Here is a 24,105-nt window from a genome sequence, read left to right on the forward strand (position 1 = left end):
GCCTCCTGAAGTGCTGGGATTACAGGTATGAGCCACTGCGCCCGGCCCATCTCAACCATTTTTAAGAATACAGTTCAGTTGTGTTAAGTATATTCACATTATTGTGCAACAGACCTTTAGAACTTTTTCATTTTGCAAAATTGAAACTATGCCCATTAAACACTAATTCCCTCTCCTGCAGGCACTAGACAACCACCTTTCTACTTTCTGTTTCTATGATTTTGACTACATATTTCATATGAATGGAATCATACAGTGTTTATCCTTTTGTGCCTCGCTTATTTTGCTTACTATAATGTCCTTAAAGTGCATCATGTTGTAGCATGTAACAGGATTTTCTTCTTCTTAAAGGCTGCATAATATTCCTGTTGTATGGGTAACACATTTTCCTTATGCATTCATCCGTCCATGGACATTGAGATTACTCGCACCCCTTGGCTATTGTGAATAATGCTGGAATGGGCATGGGCATACAAATATATTTTTGAGACCCTGTTTCAAATTCTTTTGGATCTATTTCTAGAAGTGGGATTGCTGGATCATATCATGGTCCTTTTAATTTTCTGATGAATCTTCATACAGTTTTCCATAATGCATACATCTTTTTACATTCCCACTTACAGTGCACAAGGGTTCTGATTTCTTCACGTCTTCATCAACACTTGCTGTTTTCTGTTCTTCTGATAGTAGCCATTCTAATGGGTGGAGGTGATATCTCATGTGTTTTTCTTTTTCTCTTCTTTTCTTTTTTTTTTTTTTTTTATACAGAGTCTCACTCTGGTTCCCAGGCTGGAGTGCAGTGGCATGATCTTGGCTCACTGCAGCCTTGACCTCTCAGGCTCAAAGGATCCTCCCACCTCAGTTTTCTAAGTAGCTGGGGCTTTAGGCATGTGCCACCACACCTGGCTAATTTTTGTATTTGTTGTAGAGATGGAGTTTCACCATGTTGCCCAGGCTGGTCTCCAACTCCTGGGCTCACGCGATCCTCCCACTTTGGCCTCCCAAAATTTTGGATTACAGGTGTGAGCCACCGTGCCTGGCTGGTCGTGTGGTTTTGATTCACATTTTACTTTGATTCATGCGTTTGTTGGCCATTTGTATATATTTAAAGAATTGCCTGTTGAAGTTAATTGCCCATTTTTCCTTTTTTTTTTTCTTTTTTTGATGCAGTTTTTCTCCGTCACCCAGTCTGGAGTGCAGTGGTGTGATCTTGGCTCACTGCAACCTCCACCTCCTGGGTTCCAGTGATTCGTGTGCCTCAGTCTCCCGAGTAGCTAGAATTACAGGCATACAACACCATGCCCAGCTAATTTTGTATTTTTAGTGGAGATGGGGTTTTGCCATGTTGGCCAGGCTGGTCTCGAACTCTTGACCTCAAGTAGTCCTCCCACCTCAGCCTCCCAAAGTACTGGGATTACAGGCATGAGCCACTGAGCCCAGCCCTTTGCCCATTTTTAAATTGGGTTATTTATTTTGTTGTAGTAGTTCCTTCTATATTCTGAATATTAATACTTTATCAAATATATGATTTGGAAATATTTTCATCTATTCCATAGGTTGCTTTTTCACTCTGCTGATTGTTTCCTTTGATGTGCAGAAGATTTTAAAGTTGATGAAGTCCCATTTGTCTGTTCTTGTTTTCGTTGCCTGTGCTTTTTGTATCATATCCAAAAAATCATTGCCAAGTCTAATATCCTGAGGCCTTCCCCTATATTTCCTTCTAGGAGTTTCATAGTTTGGTCTTATGTGTAGGTCTTTAATTCATTTTGAATTAATTTTTGTATATGGTATAGGGGTTCAACTTCATTCTTAGAATGTGGATATATAGTTTTTTCAGCACATTTGTTGAAGAGACTGTCTTTTCCCATTGTGTAGTCTTGGTACCCTTGTCAAGTTATTTGGCCATACATGCAAGGGTTTAATTTCTACAGTAGCTTCTAATTGACTTCCCTAATTCCAGATACAACCTCTCTCAGTCCTTTCCTCACAGTATTACCAGAATCATCTTTCTTACATTCCACTTTCACTACCTTATTTTTTCACTGAAAGCTGCATCCTGTTTATACATCTCTCTCTGACTTCTGAAGTTCTCTGTGATGTGCGCCATATGTCTTCAGCCTCTTTTTTAAAATTATTTATTAGAATCAGTTTTGTATCCTTACTGTCTTATGTTCCTTTGAGTTTTTCTCATATTTTTTCCTTTATTCATATCCTCCATTTTCTCCCCATCTTTGAGAAATTTATCCTTCAAGACTCAGTCAAAATCTAAAACCCAGGAAAGGCTTCTATGATTATATGTTGTCTTTTGTTATTTAGTACAGGGATAACACAGCAAGTTGGGAGTATTCCACATCAGAGACACATCAGTTAGAGCACTTACTCTGAATGAAGCCTTATGAATAATTTTGAAGATACTGGCCATCGGAGGCACAAGCAAAGCAGGAAGATGTTCAGGATGATTGACCGGGCTCCCTAGGTCTGTGTGCATAGGGTATACTCTGGAACAAGATTACCTGTGAGGTCTCTTTTAAAAAATAATTTTATTTTTTAGTAAGATTTTTGTTTAACCACCAGACCACGTGGGAACCTGTGAGGTCTCTAAGTGATGTGTGCAGTTCATATCATTTACATAGAAGGAGCTCTCTTGGTGATAAAACACCTATCTTAAGTTACATAGCTTATGTGACATTCTCAAGGGGGTCAGATGTCATAAATCCATTAATTCCTGGGTCACTTACCATAAGCAATCCTAGACTAAGTATGTTCTGCTAAAAGCATCCCATAGATGAAGCCTCTCTTGCTACAAATTTTATTAGTCTCTTTATCAAGAGGTCTGGCATTAGTGTTTACTAGTTGATTAGCCTGGATCAGCTGTCTTTTTTCTTTTCTTCTTCTTCTTTTTTTTTTTTTTGGTTGTTTTTTGGAGATAGAGTCTTGCTGTGTCATCCAGGCGGGAGTGCAGTGGTGTGATCTTGGCTCACTGTAACCTACACCTCCCGGATTCAAGCAATTCTCCTGCCTCAGCCTTCCGAGTAGCTGGGACTTCAGGCTCATGCCACCACACCTGTCTAACTTTTTGTATTTTAATGGAGATGGAGTTTCATGGTGGTGCCCAGGCTGGTCTCGAACTCCTGAGCTCAGGCAATCTGCCCACCTCGGCCTCCCAAAGTGCTAGGATTACAGGCGTGAGCCACTGTGCCCGGCCTCTGTTTAATTTTTATTTTATTATTTATTTAGTTTTGAGATGGAGTTTCACTTTGTCACTCCGGCCGGAGTACAGTGGCACGATCTCGGCTCACTGCAACCCCAACCTCCCAGGTTCAAATGGTTCTCCGGCCTCAGCCTCCTGAGTAGCTGGGATTACAGGCATCCGCTGCCACCACACCCGGCTAATTTTTGTATTTTTAGTAGAGACGGGGTTTCACCATGTTGGCCAGCCTGGTCTTGAACTCCTGACCTCAGGTGATCCACCCACCTCAGCCTCCCGAAGTGCTGGGATTATAGGCATGAGCCACCGTGCCCAGCCCTTTTCTTTCTTTTTTTTTTGAGACAGAGTCTCACTGATATTCCTCCTGCTTATCTCCGGGTGAGTTCTTTCCTCCCAAGGTGTCAGCTCTTAACTGTTTACTCATCTTGGTATAAGGGGCTATGCTTTAGTTTTGGAATCAGATAAACTCAAGTTGCAATGACTTTGGACAAATTACTTAATATCCCTGTATTACAGTCATTTTATCTATGAAAAGAACATATTTAATATTACCGACTTCTCTGTATTATAGTCAAGTGTTTTCTTAGGTGGCACATTGAATCAACATGTCTAAAGTAGCACAACATATTTCCCTCTATATTCAGTGCATGGCCCAGCTGTCCACTTGGTTACTGCTGCTCAGCATGGGTGAAGTGTTTTTAACTGCTTCTCCCTCACTGTATTTGGTCCAGCATTAGGTCCTGCCGTATCACCTCCTAAATATTTCTCACCTTTACCACCTCTTTTCTGTCTCTACCTTCAGTGAGTTCACCATCTCTTGCTGCCTACCTTACCAGCTTCTAACTCCGTACTGTTTGGTAGCGTAACCACAAGCCACATATGAATATTTACATTTAAATCATTTAAAGGAAATAAAAATTCAATTCCTTAGTCTAACTTTTGGCATTTCTAGTGCTTTATGGCTCCATGTGGCCATACACGGAATCTATAGGTATGTGTGAGCAACATACCTTTAGTAGAACATTTTAATTATTGTGGAAAGTTCCTTTGGGCAGTGGAGCTCTAGGCCAGGTTGGCAAACCATGCACGGCTTATGGGCCAGACCCTCTGCCTGTTTTTGTAAACAAAGTTATACTGGAGCACAGCCATGTTCACTTTTCTGCCATGATTGCTTTAACTCTACCATGGCAGAATTGCGTAGTTCTGACAGAGAACAGATGGCCTCCAGCAGCTACTGCTTTAATGTTCACTATCTGGCTCTTTATGGAAATAATTTTCCAGCCCTTGTCATAGACCATCTCCTGTCTCCCATCCTGTTCCCCTTTCATCTCTCCTCTATATTATTATCTTCCACAGTAAAGATAATATATGACTTTGTAGGAGCCTACAACATAGCTTAAGAAGAAAAAAATATGCAGCTTCCTTGGTTAAAACCTCTCAGTGGCTCTGCTTACAGGATAAAATATGAGCTCTTCAGTGTGACACAGAAAGCTCTGCAAGAAGAGCTGTCTTATCTCCTTCTGCCACATGGCCCATCAGACTCTTGTCTCACACCAACTTGTGCATCTGCTGGCAATGCCTCCTGTCTTCTTACTTGTTATTTAGGACTCAACCCAGGGATCATTTCCATCACTAAACCCCATCTCATTCCAGGCTGAGTTGGGTGCCTCTTACATATCCTTTCATAATAGCAACATATGTTTATATTACTATACTTAATGTATTTTATTACAAAGTTCTCTCTTTTTTATGTTTCCTATTTATCTTTACGTTTCATTCGATCAAAGGCCAAATTTTGTTAAACTTTGCATGGTCCAGTGTCCACACATTATCTGGCATGTAGTAGCCATTTGATTGCTTTTTGAATGAATGACTCCCAAGAGGTGATGAGTTAAGCTTTAGCTAATTCTGTCTCTTGAATATGATTCTGATTATGAGATTTTGAAGCAAGATAAAGCTACCTTTGACGCTAATAGGCACCTCCATTTGTTTTTGTTTAAAACTCTTTTAGAGAAATTATAAAATTAGAGATAGTTTAATTTTATAATTTTATAGTAAAAAGTTATACCGTACCTTTTTCTAAAAGCTTTGAATCCTTCCTAAGTTAAGAAAAGGAGAACTGGGGTTAGAATATGAATAAGAAATGGTATCATTGGGCAGTAAGGAGATTATAACAATATTGAGCACAGCTTCTTAATCACTGTGAGAGTTTCCATAGTTTAGTTGCTTTCTTTTTTAGTTTGTGGTATTTTTATTTTCTCTCCATTTTAGAGCTTTGTATATAAGAAGGCACATGGCATGCATGTGCTGGGGTATACAGTGGAAAAGTACTGAAGTAGTTTAGACACCTGGGCTTCAGTGAAATTTCTGCTGCTGAGTTACGCCCACACGCAGGTTTCTTTTGTATAAAGTAATTTAATGGTGCTAACTTCTTTCTTGCCTAAATGCTCTTAACTGTTTTTGAGGACATATTTCATGAATTGGTATTGAAACTGAATACCTTGTAAAAGCTTTGCACCTATGCTTCTTAATATGTTCATTCAATATTTATTAAATACCTCTTCAGTACCTAAATGTCCCATTCTGTGACTTCAAGGAGCTTCACATATAGCGTCTAGCTTCATGTCTGTGTTTGAGAAAATAATACCTAAAAATATAAAATATAATTTTTTCTTTTTTCTACTAAAAACACAAAAATTAGCTGGGTGTGGTGATGCATGCCTGTAGTCCCAACTACTCGGGATGCTGAGGCAGGAGAATCACTTGAACCCAGAAGGTAGAGGTTGCAGTGAACCGAGGTCATGCTCCTGCACTCCAGCCTGGGTGATAGAGTGAGACTCTGTCTCAAAAAAAAAAAAAAAAAAAACCCCAAAATTATTAACTCGTTGAATATTAACAATAATATTCCATGTTAACACAATATTTGTGTGTGTGTGTGAAAAATAACTGCATTGCCAAAACAACAAAAACAAAAAACCATTTTAGTAGGAACAGTGTCATTGTTTTACATTTTTGCAAATCTCTTCCTATCTGGAATGATAGAATTCAGCTGGATTCTCAGATTGGCTTCTGTTTTCAGTCTGTTGTGATATGTAGTGTTTAAAGCATATGAAAAATATCTGGACTCTCAGAGTTAATTATGCAATAGAAAAAAAGTATTTTAGTGGTCTTTTCAAATACTAATAATTGTGGATATTCCTTAATATGTCATCAAAATATACCAAGAGGTAGTTTCTTAAAGGGTAAGTAAATGTGAAATCTGAAACCATATCAATGAACTTTTCATACTCTGCTATAATCAAATTCATTGGGCTTTCTTCAGCTTTAACCTTTTTTTTTCCTTTCTTTCTTTTTTTTTTGAGATGGAGTCTCACATTGTCGCCTAGGCTGGAGTGCAATGGCGCAATCTTGGCTCACTGCAACCTCTGCCTCCCAGGTTCAAGCAATTCTCCTGCCTCAGCCTCCTGAGTATCTGGGATTACAGGCACCCGCCACCATGCCTGGCTAATTTTTTGTATTTTTAGTAGTGACGGGGTTTCAATGTGTTGGCCAGGCTGGTCTTCAACTCCTGACTTCATGATCCACCCGCCTCAGCCTCCCAAAGTGCTGGGATTACAGGTGTGAGCCACCGCACCTGGCAGGTCTTCAATCTTTTACATATGCATAATTTTGATTCATCATGTCTTGGTCATTGGGAAAATATTGGCTCATTGAGTTATGTAGGTCTTCTAAGTGTTGAACATTTATTAGATGACATTTAAAATATCACCACAGATCTCATTAGAAAAGTCTTTAAGTATTGAGAGGCTGTCAAGCTCACAGTTGCAGATACAAATTTTCTAATATTCTGATTTTCCTTTGAAAGTTCAAATTTTGTTGTTGGCATCAAAACTGTCAGTTGCTTTTCTTTATGTGACAAGCCCATTATTTTTTTATTTTTGAGAGAGTGCCTGCCAGATGGCTCAAGCAATCATAGTTTATTTTTTATTTTTTATTTTTTTTTCCAAGTAAAAATGGCATTCTGTGGAAGAACCTGGTAGTTTAGTTTACATTTCAAACCATCACTTGAGGGTTTTTCCTCAAGACAACCACTTTACTTTGCAGCGGAAATGCCTTATGTGTACTTCCCATTTTATTATATGGAATATTAAAAAGACACATACTCAGAGGTCATTTAATAAAAATAATAAATAATTCTTACTGCTTCATTAAGGGCATTTCTAACTGAAACTTTTCTTTTTTCTGGTGTTTTTTTTTTTGTTGTTGTTGTTGTTTTTTGAGATGGAGTCTCGCTCTGTTGCCCAGGCTGGAGTGCAGTGGCCGGGTCTCAGCTCACTGCAAGCTCCGCCTCCCAGGTTCACGCCATTCTCCTGCCTCAGCCTCCCGAGTAGCTGGGACTACAGACGCCTGCCACCTCGCCCGGCTAGTTTTTTGTATTTTTTAGTAGAGACGGGGTTTCACCGGGTTAGCCAGGATGGTCTCGATCTCCTGACCTCATGATCTGCCCGTCTTGGCCTCCCAAAGTGCTAGGATTACAGGCTTGAACCACCGCGCCTGGCCTCTGGTTTTGTTTTTAACTGCAAGCAAGCGTGTGGTGGGAAAGGATACAGTGGCCATTAATACCGTTTCTTTATTTGTGCTAAGATGCCAGCAATTTTATTTACTAGCGCTTTGTACTATCAGTATAGAAGTCAACACAATGAAAAAGGCAAATAATGTTTTAATACTATTATTAAAATAATTTTATCCAGAAGACCTCCCAAAAAGGACTCAGGGGTACATAAACCACATTAGAGGACCTATCATTGATTGATATTTGTCATGTAAGGCTTCACAGAGAACGTGGCATACACGCTTAAATGTTTTAGGACTTTTTTTTTAAAAGAAGTGGATAGAGAGGGAAGGGCCTTCATTCAAGAAGGAAAGAATGAACATAGGATTTTGAAAAGTGAAATAAACATGCTATGGGAAAGAGAAAGTGGTAGGATCAAAGAGTATGTGTTAGGAGGAGGGTGGATAGACGTAGAGGATATTGAGTATCTGGGAGAGCTGATTGAACTTGACCCAGTGGACAGTGAGATCATAGTGGAGAAAGACATTCTGGAAAGAGCACTGAGTGGTTATAACTTTTGATATTTGTAGGATAGATTGTAACACTGGAGACAAAAGTTTGGGTTAGGTTATCCAGTTCTTAGTTGTGTGAATGAACAGTATAATTTCATTAGTTCAGAAAGTAAATAAGAGTCCATATTAAGCTGTGGGACTAGAGAGATGACAAAATAGAGATTTTGAAGAAATAAAATGAAATTGGCAATGAATGGATAAATTAGAGAATACAGACAAGCTTAAGACAAATCCTATATTGGACCCAGAGAAATGTGCCCATCAAAAGTGATAGAGAATTAGGAAGACTTGGAGGGAAGGTGACGAATTTAGTTCGAAGATATTGGATAAGAGGACAAACACAGTCTCTGAGTGGAAATTTAGTGAGAGCTCGAGAGAGGAACGTTGGGATGATCAGAATAAGGTGATATTTTAACCTGTGAGAAAAGATGGTATTTAGAAGATTAGCGTTAAATGTTTAAGATTGCCAGGCATGGTGGCTCACGCCTGTAATCCCAGCACTTTGGGAGGCCGAGGCAAGTGGATCATGAGATCAGGAGATCGAGACCATCCTGGCCAACATGGTGAAACCCCGTCTCTACTAAAAGTACAAAAAAAAAAAAAAAAAAAATTAGCTGGGTGTGGTGGCGGGCACCTGTAGTCCCAGCTACTCAGGAGACTGAGACAGGAGAATTGCTTGAACCTGGGAGGCGGAGGTTGCAGTGAGCCAAGATCGCACCACTGCACTCCAGCTGGTGACAGAGCGAGACTCCGTTTCAAAAATCGACCAAAAAACAATAACAGAAAACAAAAACAAAACAAAAAAACAAGATTGGAAAATCAGAGAAAGAAGAGTAGACATAATGAAGGAATAATTTAGGAGTAGTAGGGGAACCAACATAATATGGAGCTGGAGGGAAACTTGTCTAAAATTCAGTTCTTAAATTCCTAACCTTCCAGGGTTAATATTTATTAAATATTAAATACAAATGTTTACATGCCTGAAGAAATTACATTTGCAACTAAGATGTAAGTAGAGTCAGCTCACAGCCCAGTCCCTTCGCAGAGTTCCGGAAACAGTACAGCATCCAAATCCTTATTGGAGTTTTTCCAAGGATGTCAACAAAGATCCAGTTTGTTACTCACAACAGCACTTCTTAAAATTCTCTTCATTCCTCTTGGACTCACAATATCTCGACCCCACAGCTTTCCCAAGGCTCTCTCAAACTTCTGACTCTCAAGTCCTTTAAAACTCAACAAACCAGTGCCATCAAGGATCAATTATTTGTCCCTGTCCTCTTTCCTCACTTTTTTTTCTGTACCTGCAGATAGCCCTCCATCCTCTTTCCAAATGTGAATTAGAGCAAATAATTCCTAGTTTTTACACTTTTTCTAGTTTTTACACAATTTTTAGGGAGTGCAATACCTCCACACAGTTAACTTCCAGTAAACTTAATGGGAAGGTTCAAGTTCCTTTAGAAGGGTAGGAGGAGGAATAATTGCTAAATGACCAAAGTTAGGATTTCCTCTCTGGAGTCAAGGGAGGATTGTATTAATAAATACATACATTTTGCTGTCTTTTATGCCTGTTTTAGTAATAACAGTAAATGGTGGGTAAAAGAAAGTGTTGTTCTCCTTCTTTCCTTCCTTCCCACATGCGTGTTTTCCTCCCTTCCCCTTTTTCTTCTCAGATTCAGTACTGACTTTCACAAACTGTTAGTCTTTATTTGCTAGAATGAAAGAATGTTCTAATTAGGTAAGAAGAGGTGGATTCCAACAAAATAAGTGATCTTTCTGCCATGGAAGAGGAAGGTAAGGAGGACAGTTATGTAAATATTATTTCACCTTGAATTGATATTTAGGGTCTTTCCTTTGAAAGAAACTGGTTTAAAGACCAGGCACTGGTTAGATGGAAAAACTGGCAGAAGCTAACACTATGGTTATGGGGAAGCTATGGGTGACCACTTTCTTTTGTAGAGTTGCAGTCATATCATATTGGGTTTGGGAGTGGAGTAAGAATGCCCGTGAATATGTCTGACTTCCCTTTCAAAAAATTGGCAGAGAAGAGAAGCGGTGGAGGGGAGGTTTTTGGATTAGGAGGAATTGAGCATGTTGGTAAAAGAAGAAAGAATCAATTTATAGAAGGGGAACTTGATAGAGCAAGGGAAAGCAGGGTAGTTCATTGAGTAAATCCTAGAAGGTGAGGACTCTTCTGTGAGTTGAAAGGTAAAGGGGCCTGAGAAGAATTTTTGAGATCTTGGGGTCAGAGTGGAAGGAATTCATGGTTGATGGACTCTAATGCAGTTGACTCCCGAACAACATGGGTTTGAACTGTATGAGTCCACTGACACATGGAGTTTTTTCAATAAAATTTGCACTAAGTGTGCCTGCCTTTCCTCCAACTTCTTCACCTCTTCCACCCTGCCACCCCTGTGACAGCAGGACCAACTCCTCCTCTTACTCAAGGCTAGTTAACGTGAAGACGACAAGAGTGAAGACCTTTACAAAGATCCACTTTCACTTAATAGTACATATATTTTCTTTTCTTTATGATTTTCTTTTCTATAGAAAATAATGTTTTTCTCTAGCTTACTGTATTGTAAGAATATAGTATATGATGCAAATAACATAAAATAATGTTAATTGACTTTTATGTTATTGGTAAGGCTTCTGGTCAACAATCAGCTACTAGTAGATAAATGTGAGCAAGTCAAAAGTCAAGGAATTTTCAACTGCGTGGGAAGTCAGCACCCCTAACCCTGGCATTGCTCAATAATTAACTATATCTCAGTAATAGAAGGAACCAGATACTCTGATGGGATTGAGAGACAAAAGTGAATGAGGAAGGGAATTGACTTGAATGGCAGGACATGTTTGGAAGCAACTATATGGGAACTATGGAGTTAAATGAAAGGATTGTCGAGCCAATTTGAGAATTCTGCTGAAGTTCAAATCTTTTAAAATTATATTTGTGCCATTTATCTTAATATGTCAAGATTGGTGGGTAATTATATTTATTGAATTTACAGTATGGAGGAGTTCTTACTCTGTGTCATGGCAGCTTCATAGTACAAAGGAGGTACTATCATTTATCTTCATTTATAGAGAGAAAACAAACATAGAGGTCAATAGCAGAGAGAGCTAAGACCACACAGTTACTCCATGGCAGAACCAGGCTTTCAACCCAGGCAGCCTGACTGCAGAGCACCCTACGTACTCTTCACATCATTCTGTATTGCCTAAGGAAAGCTGGCTTGATGAAACACTGGAGATCAGCAGAGTGGGTGAGATAGATTAAGTGGCAAGAGAACGGAGGGTGCTGATGTGTGTTCTGAAGTTAACTTGGAGTTTGGATTAGGTAGGAAAGGAAGTGAAAGTATGGAGGCTGATAGAGAGGGATTTGAGGATTTGAAGGTCAAAGAAGTAGTTTAGGTGAGATTGGGTAAAGAGACATATGGAAGGCTTATGATTAGAGAGGAATGGGTTCGTTGAGGTATAATATTTCTTGAGTAATTCCAAGGCTGCCATGTAGTCAAAGAAATGAATGGCTGAAGGAGAAGGGAGGTCTTTAGAGAAGAGAAGGCTGGAGGATCAGAGACCTGGATTATAATGTGGATGTCATTGCTTTAGTGGTGGTTTTCCTGTTTGCAATATTATTTCATTAATTTAGCCATTGCTATCTAAATAGTCCCTCTTAATTGTCTTGGATAATTTAGCTCTTTTATCCTACATAAACTTATAAAACATAATACATCTCTTATCCTATATAAATTATTTGATATTTTAATCACTCAAAATATTTTCAGGCTTTTTAACTATCAATTTTTAGTTTCTTATGTTGAACAATTTTAGCTTAATCATGACTAATTCAGTTAAATTGAATATTAAGATCCATGGATGTTTTACTGCTTTTGCAATTTGATTTCTAAAATGATGTAAAATTAGGCAAGGCAGTTTTTTTAAGAAAGCAAAAGTGGAATAGAGCGAACGTTTGCTGAACTTTTTAAAAAACTTTTTATCTTTAGAATAGTTTTATATTTACAGAAAAATCAGAAGGCTGATACAGAGGGTCCCCATGTACCCCACACCCCGCTTTCCCTATTGTTAGCATCATAGATCAGTAGGGTGCAGTTGTTACAGTTAGCAAACCAACGTGAATATCTTATTGTTAACTGAAGTCCATACTTTGTGTGGATTTCTTTCGTTTTTGCCCAGTGCCCCTTTTTGTCCCAGGATCCCTTCCAGAATGCCACACTACATTTAGTTTCATGTCTGCTTAGGCTACTGTTGACTGTGATCATTTCTCAGATGTCCCCTGTCTTTGGTGACCTTGATGGTTTTGAGGAGTACTGATCAGGTGTGCTGATGTGTGTTCTGAAGTTAACTTGGAGTTTGGATTAGGTAGGAAAGGAAGTGAAAGCATGGAGACTGTCCCTCAATTTGGGTTTGTCTGATGTTTTTCTTGTGATTACACTGGGGCTGTGGGGTTTGGGGAGGAAGACCACCGAGGGACAGTGCCATTCTCATCACATATATTAGGACTGCATGCTGTGAACATGATTTAATCATTGTTGATGTCAAGCTTGTTCACCTGAGGTAGTGTTTGTCCGGTTTCTCCATTTTAAAGTTATTCCTTACACCTGCCCTTCCCCTACCCCTTCTATACTGTACACTTTGGAAGGAAGTCACTCTGTGTATTACTTTGCTGGGGCTGCCATAAAAAATGCCACAGTCTGGGTGACTTAACAGAAATGTGTTTTTGCACAGTGTTGGAAGCTGGAAGTCCAGGATCAAGGTGCCTGCAGGGTTGGTTCCTGGTGAGGCGCCTCTCCTTTTCTTGCAGAAGGCAACTTCTCTCTGTGTCCTCACATGGCCTCTTCACTGTGTGTGCATGGAGGGAGAGAGGGAGAACTTTGGTCTCTCTCTTCTTTTAAGGGCACTGGTCCTATTGGATTGGGGCTTGACCCTTGTGACTTTATTTAACCTTAATTGCCTTCTTAAAGGACCTATCTCAAAATACAGTCACTTTGGGGCTTTAGGGCTTCAACATAAGAATTTAGTGGGAAACAGTTCAATACATTACACTATACACAGCCCACACTTGAAGAGTAGGGGTTTATGCTTTACCTCATTGAAGGTGTGTTTTCTACATAAATTATTTGCAGTTATTCAGAACAGATTTGTTTCTTCTCCCCTATTCATTTATATCAATATTGATTTCTGGATATTTATACTTTAGGTTATAATCCAGTACAACATTATTTATTTTGTTGCTCATATTGTGAGTTTTGGACTTGGAGAGCTCATTTGGTTGGTTTCTGTGTTCCTTTGACATAAAGATACATCATTTTGTTTTTTGAGCACTTTCTTGCTCTCTGGCCCTAAATGATACTCTAACAGGTTCATATTGTATATTGTGTATTCTGTGTTCCCAGCCCTCAAATCAGGTATTTCTCAAGGAGCCCTAGTTTCTCTCATGGAGAGTGGTATTAGAAGCCAACATGTGGATGCCATGTGTGCTTACTGTTACTGAGGCATCATGGTTTCTATGGGCTCCTAGCTGACAGAACCTGGAAATATGCTGACCTGTGTGTATACGTGTATCTATAATTATTTCTGTATGTATGCATTTATAGCTATATCACGCTAAAATAGCTCACTGTTTCCAAATCTAATCCAGTATCTCATGCCAAAAATCTAGCCTCTTCTTGCTTGTCTGAAACTTTTCACTCCAACAATGAGAAACCTGGTTCCCACTATTTTTCATCAAACAAATCTATTTATTTGTTCAGTCCTGATATACATGTATAATGGTTTCAGAATTGTCAGCCATTTTTGCCATGAGCTAGAGTACATTGCCTGTACACAGTTTCTTTTGCCTTTGTCTTATTGTCTCCATTCATCTTTGAAGTCACTTAGGTCAGCACTTCTTTCTACCTTAGTCCTTTCAGGGATGTTATATCATACATTTGTAACAGTTAAGATTCATTTGTCACTGTTTGCATTGCATCCTGGCATCCCCCAACCTCCTGATTGTTTAAAATTTTGCATACATCAAGTTCACTTTTAGTGCACTTCTGTGGGTTTTGGTAAGTGCATAATGTCATGTATCCAACACTATAGTGTTATGCATAACAGTTTCACCACCCTAAAATATCCCTTATTTTACCTACTCAATCCCCTTCTACTCTTTCCGAAACACTGGAAACCACTGCTCTGTTTTCTGTCTTGATACTTCTGCTTTTTCTAGAATGTCTACAAATGGAATTATACAGTATACAGGATTTTCAGAATGGTTTCATTTACTTAGCACTTTAGATTCATTCTTGCTGTTATATGAATTGATAGTTTATTTGTATTGCTAAGTAGTATTCCACTGTATGGATATACTACAATGTTTGTCCATCTTGATGGCTTGTAGTTGTTGGCAGTTATGAATAAAGCTGGTGTAAACATGTATGCAGCTTTTGTGTGGACATACATCTTTTAATCAGTGGAAAAATACCTAGGAATGTGATTGCTGGTTTGTGTACTATGAGTATGTTTAGTTTTATGCCTGCTAAACTGTCTTCTAAAGTGGTTGTACCATTTTGCATTCCTAGCAGCAATGAGTGAGTAGTGTTCTTGTTCCACACCCTTGCCAGCAATTGTTATTGTCCATTTTTTGGGATTTTAGCTATTTTAATAGGTGTATAGTATAGTATCTTGTTGCTAAAATTTGCTCTCTCTCTTTCTTTCTTTCTTTCCTTTCTTCCTTCCCTTCCCTTCCCTCCCCTCCCCTCCACTCCCCTCCACTCCACTCCACTCCTTTCTTTCTTTCTTTCCTTTCTTTCTTTCTCCTTCTCATCTTGAGATGGAGTCTCACTCTTGTTGCCCAGGCTGGAGTGCAATGGCACGATTTCAGCTCACTGCAACCTCTGCCTCCCAGGTTCAAGAGATTCTCCTGCCTCAGCCTCTCAAGTATCTGGAATTACAGACATGCGCCACCACACCCAGCTAATTTTGTATTTTTAGTAGAGATGGGGTTTCGCCATTTTGGCCACACTGGTTTCTTTTCTTTTTTTTGAGATGGAGTCTCGCTCTGTCGCCCAGGCTGGAGTGCAGTGGTGTGATCTTGGCTCATTGCAACCTCTGCCTCCTGGGTTCAAGCAGTTCTCTGCCTCAGCCTCTGAGTAGCTGGGATTACAGGTGCCTGCCACCACGCCTGGCTAATTTTTGTATTTTTAGTAGAGATGGGGTTTCACCATCTTGGCCAGGCTGGTCTTGAACTCCTGACCTGATGATCCACCTGCTTCAGCCTCCCAAAGTGCTGGGATTACAGGCATGAGCCACTGCACCCAACTGACCATGATGGTTTCAAACCCCTGACCTCAGGTGATCCACCCGCCTCGGCCTCCCAAAGTGCTGGGATTACAGGTGTGACCCACTGAAATTTGCACTTTCTAATGACAATAGTGAACATCTTTTTATACGCTTATTTTTCATCTGTATATATTTTCTGATGAGATGTTTGTTATGCTCTTTTACCAGTGTTTTAATTGGGTTGTTTCTTATCATTGACTTTTAAGAATTCTTTGTGTACTTTGTATACATGTACTTTATCATACATGTATATTTTAAATATGTTTTCCTAGTGTGTGGTTGTCTTTTCTTTAACAGTGTCTTTCACAGAGCAAGTTTTAATTTTAATGAAATCCAACTTACCAACTTTTTCTTCCATGGATGATGCTTTTGGTGTTGTATCTAAAATATCACCACCAAATGCAAGATCATGCAGGTTTTTCCCGTTTTCTTACGGAAGTTTTACAGTTTTGCATTTTACATTTAGGTCTTTGATCCATTTTGAGTTAATTTTTGTGTAAGGTGTGAGATCTCTGTTTAACTTCATTTTTCTCCATGTGGATATACAATTTTGCACAGCTTGTTGAAAAGACTTTCTTCCTCCCTGAATTACCTTTATGCTTTTGTCAAAAATCAGTTGAGTATATTTGTGTGGGTCTATTTCTGAGCTCTCTTTTCTCTTCCATTGGTTTGATTCTTTCACCAACACCATGCTGACTTGATTACTGTCGCTTTATAGTAAGTCTTGGAAATGGGTAGTGTGAGTCCTCCAACTTTTTTCTTTTTCAGCATTGTGTATGCTATTCTAGGCCCTTTGCTCCTCCTTCACTGAATTTTAAAATTTAAAAACTAAAATAAAAATGGTTAAATCCTCAGAGAGGCAGTGTAAATGTGATGTTTCTTTAATTCATTTTTCAGGTGGTTCTTTGAAGCTCTGAAGTATCCCAAGTTTTCTAAAGCTATCGTTATCAATGGAATACTCATGACAGTAGTATTCTTCATCGTGCGGATTGCCTCAATGCTTCCTCATTATGGCTTCATGTATTCCGTGTATGGAACAGAACCCTACAAAAGGCTTGGAGTTTTAATCCAGTTATCCTGGGTCATTAGTTGTGTTGTTTTGGATGTGATGAATGTCATGTGGATGATCAAAATTTCAAAAGGTTGCATCAAAGTCATCTCTCACATCAAACAAGAGAAAGCCAAAAATAGTCTTCAGAATGGAAAACTTGATTAAAGGAGTGCTACCAATAAGCAAACTTTGTTACTACCCAGTATTATATCTGCTGATAGGGTGAATTCTTGGCATGTTCTTGTGTATCTTTATTAATTATAATTGTTATTCAGGATTTCAGTGTCATTTTTTTTTAACCTTTAGAAAAGAGAAGGCCGGGCACGGTGGCTCATACCTGTAATCCCAGCACTTTGGGAGGCCAAGGTGGGTGGATCACTGAGGTCAGGAGTTCGAGACTAGCTTGGCCAACATGGTGAAACCCCATCTTTACTAAAAACACAAAAAAATTAGCTGGGCGTGGTGGTTGGCGCCTGTAATCCTAGCTACTTGGGAGGCTGAGGCAGGAGAATCGCTTGAACCTGAGAGATGGAGGTTGCAGTGAGCCGAGATTGTGCCACTGCACTCCAGCCTGAGTGACACAGCAAGACTCCGTCTCAAAAAAAAAAAAAAAGAAAGTAAAATTAAAATTAAGTTTTCATCCCAAGATGTCTTTTCTGCCTTTCTTTTGCCTTATTTATAAGCATGGATAAAAATCTTAAAGGTTTAAATAAAAATGATCAATATAATGGTGAATCTTTTGAGAAATCTCTTAACTGCATTAGTATTTTTCTCTGTGAAAGATGACTATGATAATCTGGTACAAATGGTTTTATGTCACCAATTTTGCTGAAAGAATGGGAACTGCTTTTAAATCTGTAAATAGCTCTTAACATTTGTTGTATGCACTCTTTTCTTACTATGGCTGTCAACACTTGTGTAGGGTTTAATTTCTAAATTGTTGGCATGTTCTCTTTCTCAGGCTATTCAGAAGTAACATTTTTTATTTCAGACATGCAATCACCTATTAATGATGAAATATTTTACCACTTTGGGAATATTTAATTAGTTTAGTCATGGAGAATATGCCCCACATTTTAAGATTTCTCAAATATCACTGTCTTATTTCTATTTTAGCATTTATCAAATTATTGCTTTTTTATTTTATAGTAAGGCTTAAGACAGATTATAGACCTCCTTAAGAGATGAATTTCTTCTTCTAAAAATACATGTCGATAGAGGACTATTTAGACTAATAGGAGGAATCATTAAGAAAAAAAGCTCTATTATCCCTATCTGCTTTCCTTGCATTTTTTCTGTGAAAAATATTTTCTGTTTGCAAAATCTTCCCTGAGTTCTGAACCCAGCACCATCAGTACCAAAGTCTTATGCAATATGTATTTATTATGCTCCTGAAATAGGCCTCTTCTTGATGAGACCCAAACTATTACAAAAAATCAGTGTTCATATTTTACTCACAATTCATACCCGTGCTTACTTAGTCAGCATTTTAATGCTTTGAATTTCTATCTTAAAGCACAGAAAAAAAAGAAGGTAATTTAATCCAAGTATTCTATCATCAAAATTATTGTCTGATTATATGAAGATAGATGACTGGTGACTCTGGTTGTGTGTGTATGTGTTTTGCTTTTACTTTGATTCTTGCAATCCAAATATATAATTATATATTTATCTATTATTGCCTTTATTTATTTTTTAAGCACTTGAGCTTAATGATTATTCTTACCTGAGAAAGGAAGAAATTTAATTCTACCAGTGATGAATACTTGAAATTAATTGAACTCATGCCAAAAGATGTAATCCATTCAGTTTCGTGGTTTGAAGGAGAATGTTTGACTCACTTTCATTGTTCATGCTAGCTGAATATAATCAAGACTTTTGATTTGATTTGATTATTCAATGCAGATAGAGCCTGATAAGTTTTAGAACATTTAAAGAAGATTGAAATCTCAGTCAATAACTAAGTGATAAAATGAAATTGATTGACTTATACTAGGTATATTTATTTTTGAAAGAATTAATGTAAAATAATAGTTATTTTTAAAGCAGCTAATATTACACTGATAATTTGTTGCTAAATTTAATGCTGTCAACACCATAGGTGCTTAAATATGTACTGGTTAACTAGAGGCGGGTAGGAAAGCAAGTGATTTTATCTTGTTCTTACCTTTTTGCAGGAAAAGTGGCTTTAAAAAATTTACATAATAAAAATATTTTGGAAATTATTTCTTTTAGAAAGATACCTTGAGATAAATATTTTTTGACTCTGGATATTTCTCTAGTTCTGAACACAGATTTTAAACCCACTATCAAAATGAAGACAGTATAAAGCTATAATATTACTGAGTCTCTGTGTAGCAGTTTGTTTTTATAGTTACTATTCCATGCTTAAAACTTCATTCTTACTTTCATTAATGTTACCCTTCACTGGTATAGCCACTCACTAAATAAGTATATTTAAAATATCAAAATTTTGAACTAAAGTTTGTGATTCCCTTATTCAGCAATCCTTATCTTATGCTGGCTGCATGACAGTTAATTCAACATCCAGATTAAATACCCTAAAGTAGCTTCTACATATTTCCTCATACAACAGACATGGAATGGAAGTGCCACTAGAAACTGCCCTGCTACTTTAAGTCTGACCTTTGCAGGAGGTACACTTTGCTGTTCTATGATTGTATTCACCTACCTAAAATACAAATGAAGATGGAACATATTATTTACTACACGATGAATTTTTCATTTATTAAATGAAAAACGTTTGCTAGACATTTTAAATATTCAGTATTTTGACTACACAGATTAAATGATTCTATCAGGCATTCTGATATTTAACAACTCTATTAAAATATTTATAGAAAAATAAAAGCAAATTGATAAAAATTTTTGAGCAATTCTATTTTTGTAGAAACAAATGACAACCTGTAATTATAAAGATGTTTTTTGAATGTGTAGTATCCTAGACAATAAAAGTTCTTGTGAAACTTAACAATGAATGAAAACCAACTAATAGCATGCAAGATCATAGATCCTGCATTAAATTTTCATTTGTGAAAATTTGAAAATTATGAGCTTTAACTTACAAAGTTTGCCTTCTTAGGTCTAAAGTCTTTTAAAGGATTATTTGCATTTATGTAAAACTCAAAATGAAGTTATATATGAGTGCAAAGAAATTAACTTCTGCTCAAATATGTGTTGATACCCTACAGTAAGTTGAATTAAATTTTTATCCCAACTGTTTGATTTTGTTATTTCCATGGATTAGCCTTATGTTAAGTGAAATAATAGTTATGTTGTTACCACCCCTAAGAGTGACTCTCATATATTATGGATGACCCAGGACTGTCTTAAAGGTCTAGTTTTAAAAACTGCCTAGTTTGTAAGTATTTGAATCCAGTTTCTTTTCTAAATTTTAATAATTTGACTCAAAATTTTTGCTACAGGGTCAACTTTTAAATTGTATACTTCCTCTGAGGCACACTGGGCATTTGGAGAATGGTTCTTCACTGGTGTTGAGAGCCAGGTTTACTATTGGTTGCACCATCTGTTATCAGGCATGCAGAAACATTTTTCTTCTGGAGAAACAGAGGGGAAAGTGTTGTTACAGTGTACATGTTTTGTCTGTGTCATTTTTTAAGGGAAATAAACATGTTCCAAAAGATGCTGTTAAAATAAATATTTGAACACGTTTTCTGTTTCTAGGCTGCTCTTAATTCCAAACATTTAAATAAATGTGCATTTGAATGGCTTTAAGTGGTTTAGTCTATTAGCTGAAATGGAATAGTTCATGTATTGACATCATCAATAATACTTCATAAAAGTTTGTGTATTTTTATGTGTTTGGATTCCATAAGAAGTTGAACTTAGATAATTTTATCAAGAGTAGCACAGTGTTTCTCAGGTGCAAGCCGGCATACAGTGAGACCCTTCTTGTGTCTCTGGATGCACATAGACCTTCCCAACCTTAAACATAGCTCCTTGAAATACATTAAAGCTACTGAAAGTGAGCTCTGACGCAAAACACATGTGAGGTGTATAGGAAAATGAAAAGCTAGAGGATCTGGAGTTAGAGGAGGCATTGAGAGTGCTTTTCCCTTAAATGCCGTGATAGTCCTCCCTCGATCTAGAAGTTTTCTCTTTGAATCCTTCCATCTCTTTCTCCTGATACCCCAGATGACTTCATCAGCATCTCCCTCTTTTATGCTAACACCTTTCACTGTCAACTTTTGAGACCTCCTCAGGTATCTGTAAGCTTCCCAGTCTCTTATGGCAAATTTAAAAGTTTACAAATAGGTTCTCTCATTGAAAAAAAGCATTGTAGTCAAGTTTAAAGTGGAGCTCAGACAAATCATGACTTATTAAGAGACTATAGGAAGCCATTCAGCATTTAATACCTGTTTAAAACATGAGGCAAAGCTAATAATGTTATGGTTTTATTAAGAGACATCTGTCATCTCTCTCTTTCTTAAACTGGTTTAACAATCAGAGCTTTGTAATGTGTTTCAGCTGAAGATTTATTATAGGCTTGTAAATTATCTAAATGTTCTTTTTAGACCCCATGACAGGAGCACAGAGGAATTGTTATGAGAGGGTAGGTGCTGGCTTGTGGCAAAATTATTTTAGAGTCCTGCTCGTTAGGGAAAACTTTGCTACTAGGGTAAAGTTTCTTTGAAATTTACCAGCAACTGCATTACTTGGTGTTTTCCAAAGTACAACATCCAAGGACTTGAACCCTACCCCTTTCTAGGCCACACTAGGCCAGCTTCTAGTTTTGATAATAATTCATACCTTTATTGGAATATATTTTGGATAGCAGTGAAGAATTGAAAGCAGCTCCTAAAGATTGGTTTGTTTGCATTGAAAATGTTTACACTTATTCACTCTAAGCAGTGGACACATCAGGCCCTATACATAAGACCAAAACCAGAAATATTTCTAAATCTCAAAGATTTATAAGTACAGTACCTCTGGCTGAAAACTCGTTAAACATCCTCTGTATATTTTTTCTTTATATCTTTATGTAATTCTTTCTGTAATTAAGTGTACATTAGGGTTATTTGCTACTTTACAAGCCTAAAGGTATAGCTGTATATAGAATGTGCTCTATGTTTTTCTGTTTCCTGTTTGGTTTGTTTCTGGTATGACTGTGTCTACTTTTTACTTAATGAACTTTGTGTAGATAATACTCTCACTAACTTGTAAATAGGATAAGTTATGAGATTTTTTGGTATTAGAATTTGTAATAATAATGACTTTTAGATTTTATTTGAAAAAGCTACTTGGAAAGCAGTAAATAGAGCTATAGTGATATATATAGATACATAGATATATACTTTTTTTCTGAGAATGTATAATATATAATTGTCAAAGATTTTTAGAAGTCTGTCAAAATATACTTAATATTATTTTGAGAACATACCTTCTAATTTATTTCCATAAGGCTGAAGAACTTTTATTTACAAAATGTAAGACTAGATAATTTATGAATCAGTGTTACTAGGACTTATCAGTACTTAAAATAGCAACTTAGCATTCTTTATTTTGTTTCCTGGTTGTTTTATTTGGAGGGATAATAAATGTCTAAGTTATTATTTCCATTAAAATTTTGAAATGTTTGTGTACTTTATGTGTGCCATTTTAAAGTATATGCAAGTTCTAAGCAATAATCTGCATGTTATACAAGGTTGACATACTTTGTCATGAAATTTTTAGTTAACATTTTAAGAATGATAAAATGAACACCCTGTAAATCACCCCCCTCTCCCCTTCCCCTCCATGAAAACCTTGGGATTTTCTTGTGCTAGAACACTACCACAATGTGGTGCAAAGCTTTGTATTTTGTGGAAAAAAAAAAATAAAATCACAATTATTTAGTGCAAAAGTTTGTCTGCAAGGTGTATACTTTAATAGTAATTAATGAATAGATTAAAGATTAAATTATATTCTGCAAATCAAATAATCTCTTCTAGCACCTTAATCCTAAAGGTAAATTTTTATTCCTCAGGATCCTGGTGGAGCTTGCTTATTTCCTTCCCTCCCTTTCTCCCCACTGAGGTCCCAGCTTGGTAGCAGACCAGCAGGAGTTGCAAACATTTTAGTCACGCTTGTTAATGAAAGGAATGGTGCTGTCTAATCGATACGTTCTTTTAGATTAAGTAAAACTTTGGCAGTTGTGTTTTTAATCTCCTTACCTTTGTCCCTAGGGCCTCTCATGTGGTCTCTAGTGCTTTTTGCCAAATGTCTTGGCTGGAATTCCTACCTTCTCAAATTGCCTGTGGTCTTAATCCTGCATCTTGGTTTGAGAATATCCAGCAGGTCAGGAAGCAGAGCACTAATTAAATAGAATACTGAAGAGGTTTGGCCTATGGAGAGTACCATGAATCATGCTTCAGAACATGCCTAAAATGTTGTGTCCAGACTGGCAAAGGAACAGCTGAATTTCAGAATGAAAATAGCAGTCACAGCTGTCAGTGGAGATAGGCCACAGGTGATATTACAAGTATTCAGAGCTACTAGAAGCAAGTGTAAATGGGGTCTCTGTCACACCTCAGGCCGTTTCAAACATGATCCATGTTTTGTTCTTCTATCCTCTGGTCTTTTTCTAAAAGTCTACTTACTGCTTTCCCTCCTTTTTGATGGTCCTTCAGCATGCACAAAACAAGTGATTTGACAAATTTGTAACTGTTCCCTATGCTAGTAACTGGTCTTCTGACATGTTCCTAGATGCTTCCCCCAAATTGGACTCTTCCTCTAAGGGTGGTACACACCACCCTCTGCTTGAGTAGCTGTGCCCATTGTCATTTTTGGCACAGTGCTCCTAGATCCGCCCTGCCATTGCTACGTAGTCCCTTTCTCTTTTCACATACCTCCAACTAAATTCAATCACCATATCTAGTCTTGTCATCTTACCAGATCATGGATTATTTCAGCAGAAATTACCTGTGGAGAACTTCCGAAAGGGACTTGTACAGAAAAGGAAAGGCAATAGGGATGATAGGCTGGATGATGGGCTGTATTTCTGTTGAGGATAAAAGATGGAAAGATGGAAATTTGGAAAGAATGACACCAAGGAAAGAGGAAGGGACTTCAGAGAACAGAAAAAAATAAGAAAATGTTATGTTTATATACATTGCATTTTGGGTGACAGGAACTTATCAGGGAAAAAAATGAATATAGTAAAATTCCTATACATGGTATCAAGAGTATAAGAAGTTACAACTTTTCTCAGAGACAGGCATGGTAGCACGTGCCTGTAGTCCCTGTTACTTGGGGAGGCTGAGGTGGGAGCATCACTTGAGCCCAGGAGTTTCAGTTCAGCCTGAGCTACATAGCAAGACCCTGTCTCTAAGGAAAAAGAAAAGTTTTATGACTTTTCTGT

General features: G+C 37.6%; 1 protein-coding gene across 3 annotated transcripts in view; it reads left to right on the forward strand.

Moving 5' to 3' along the window:
- The window catches only part of LOC112607965 (transmembrane protein 56), an 82,275-nt gene extending 59,667 nt beyond the window's left edge, over positions 1-22,608 (forward strand). For all 3 annotated transcript variants that reach the window (XM_025359419.1, XM_025359409.1, XM_025359430.1), the window contains one exon: positions 16,571-22,608. In XM_025359419.1, coding sequence (XP_025215204.1) covers positions 16,571-16,889 — 319 coding nt within the window. In that variant the 3' untranslated portion in view covers positions 16,890-22,608. The remainder of the gene's footprint in view (positions 1-16,570) is intronic.
- Positions 22,609-24,105: the final 1,497 nt, after the last annotated feature.

Source organism: Theropithecus gelada, chromosome 1 (assembly GCF_003255815.1).
Source record: "Theropithecus gelada isolate Dixy chromosome 1, Tgel_1.0, whole genome shotgun sequence".
NCBI lineage: Eukaryota > Metazoa > Chordata > Mammalia > Primates > Cercopithecidae > Theropithecus > Theropithecus gelada.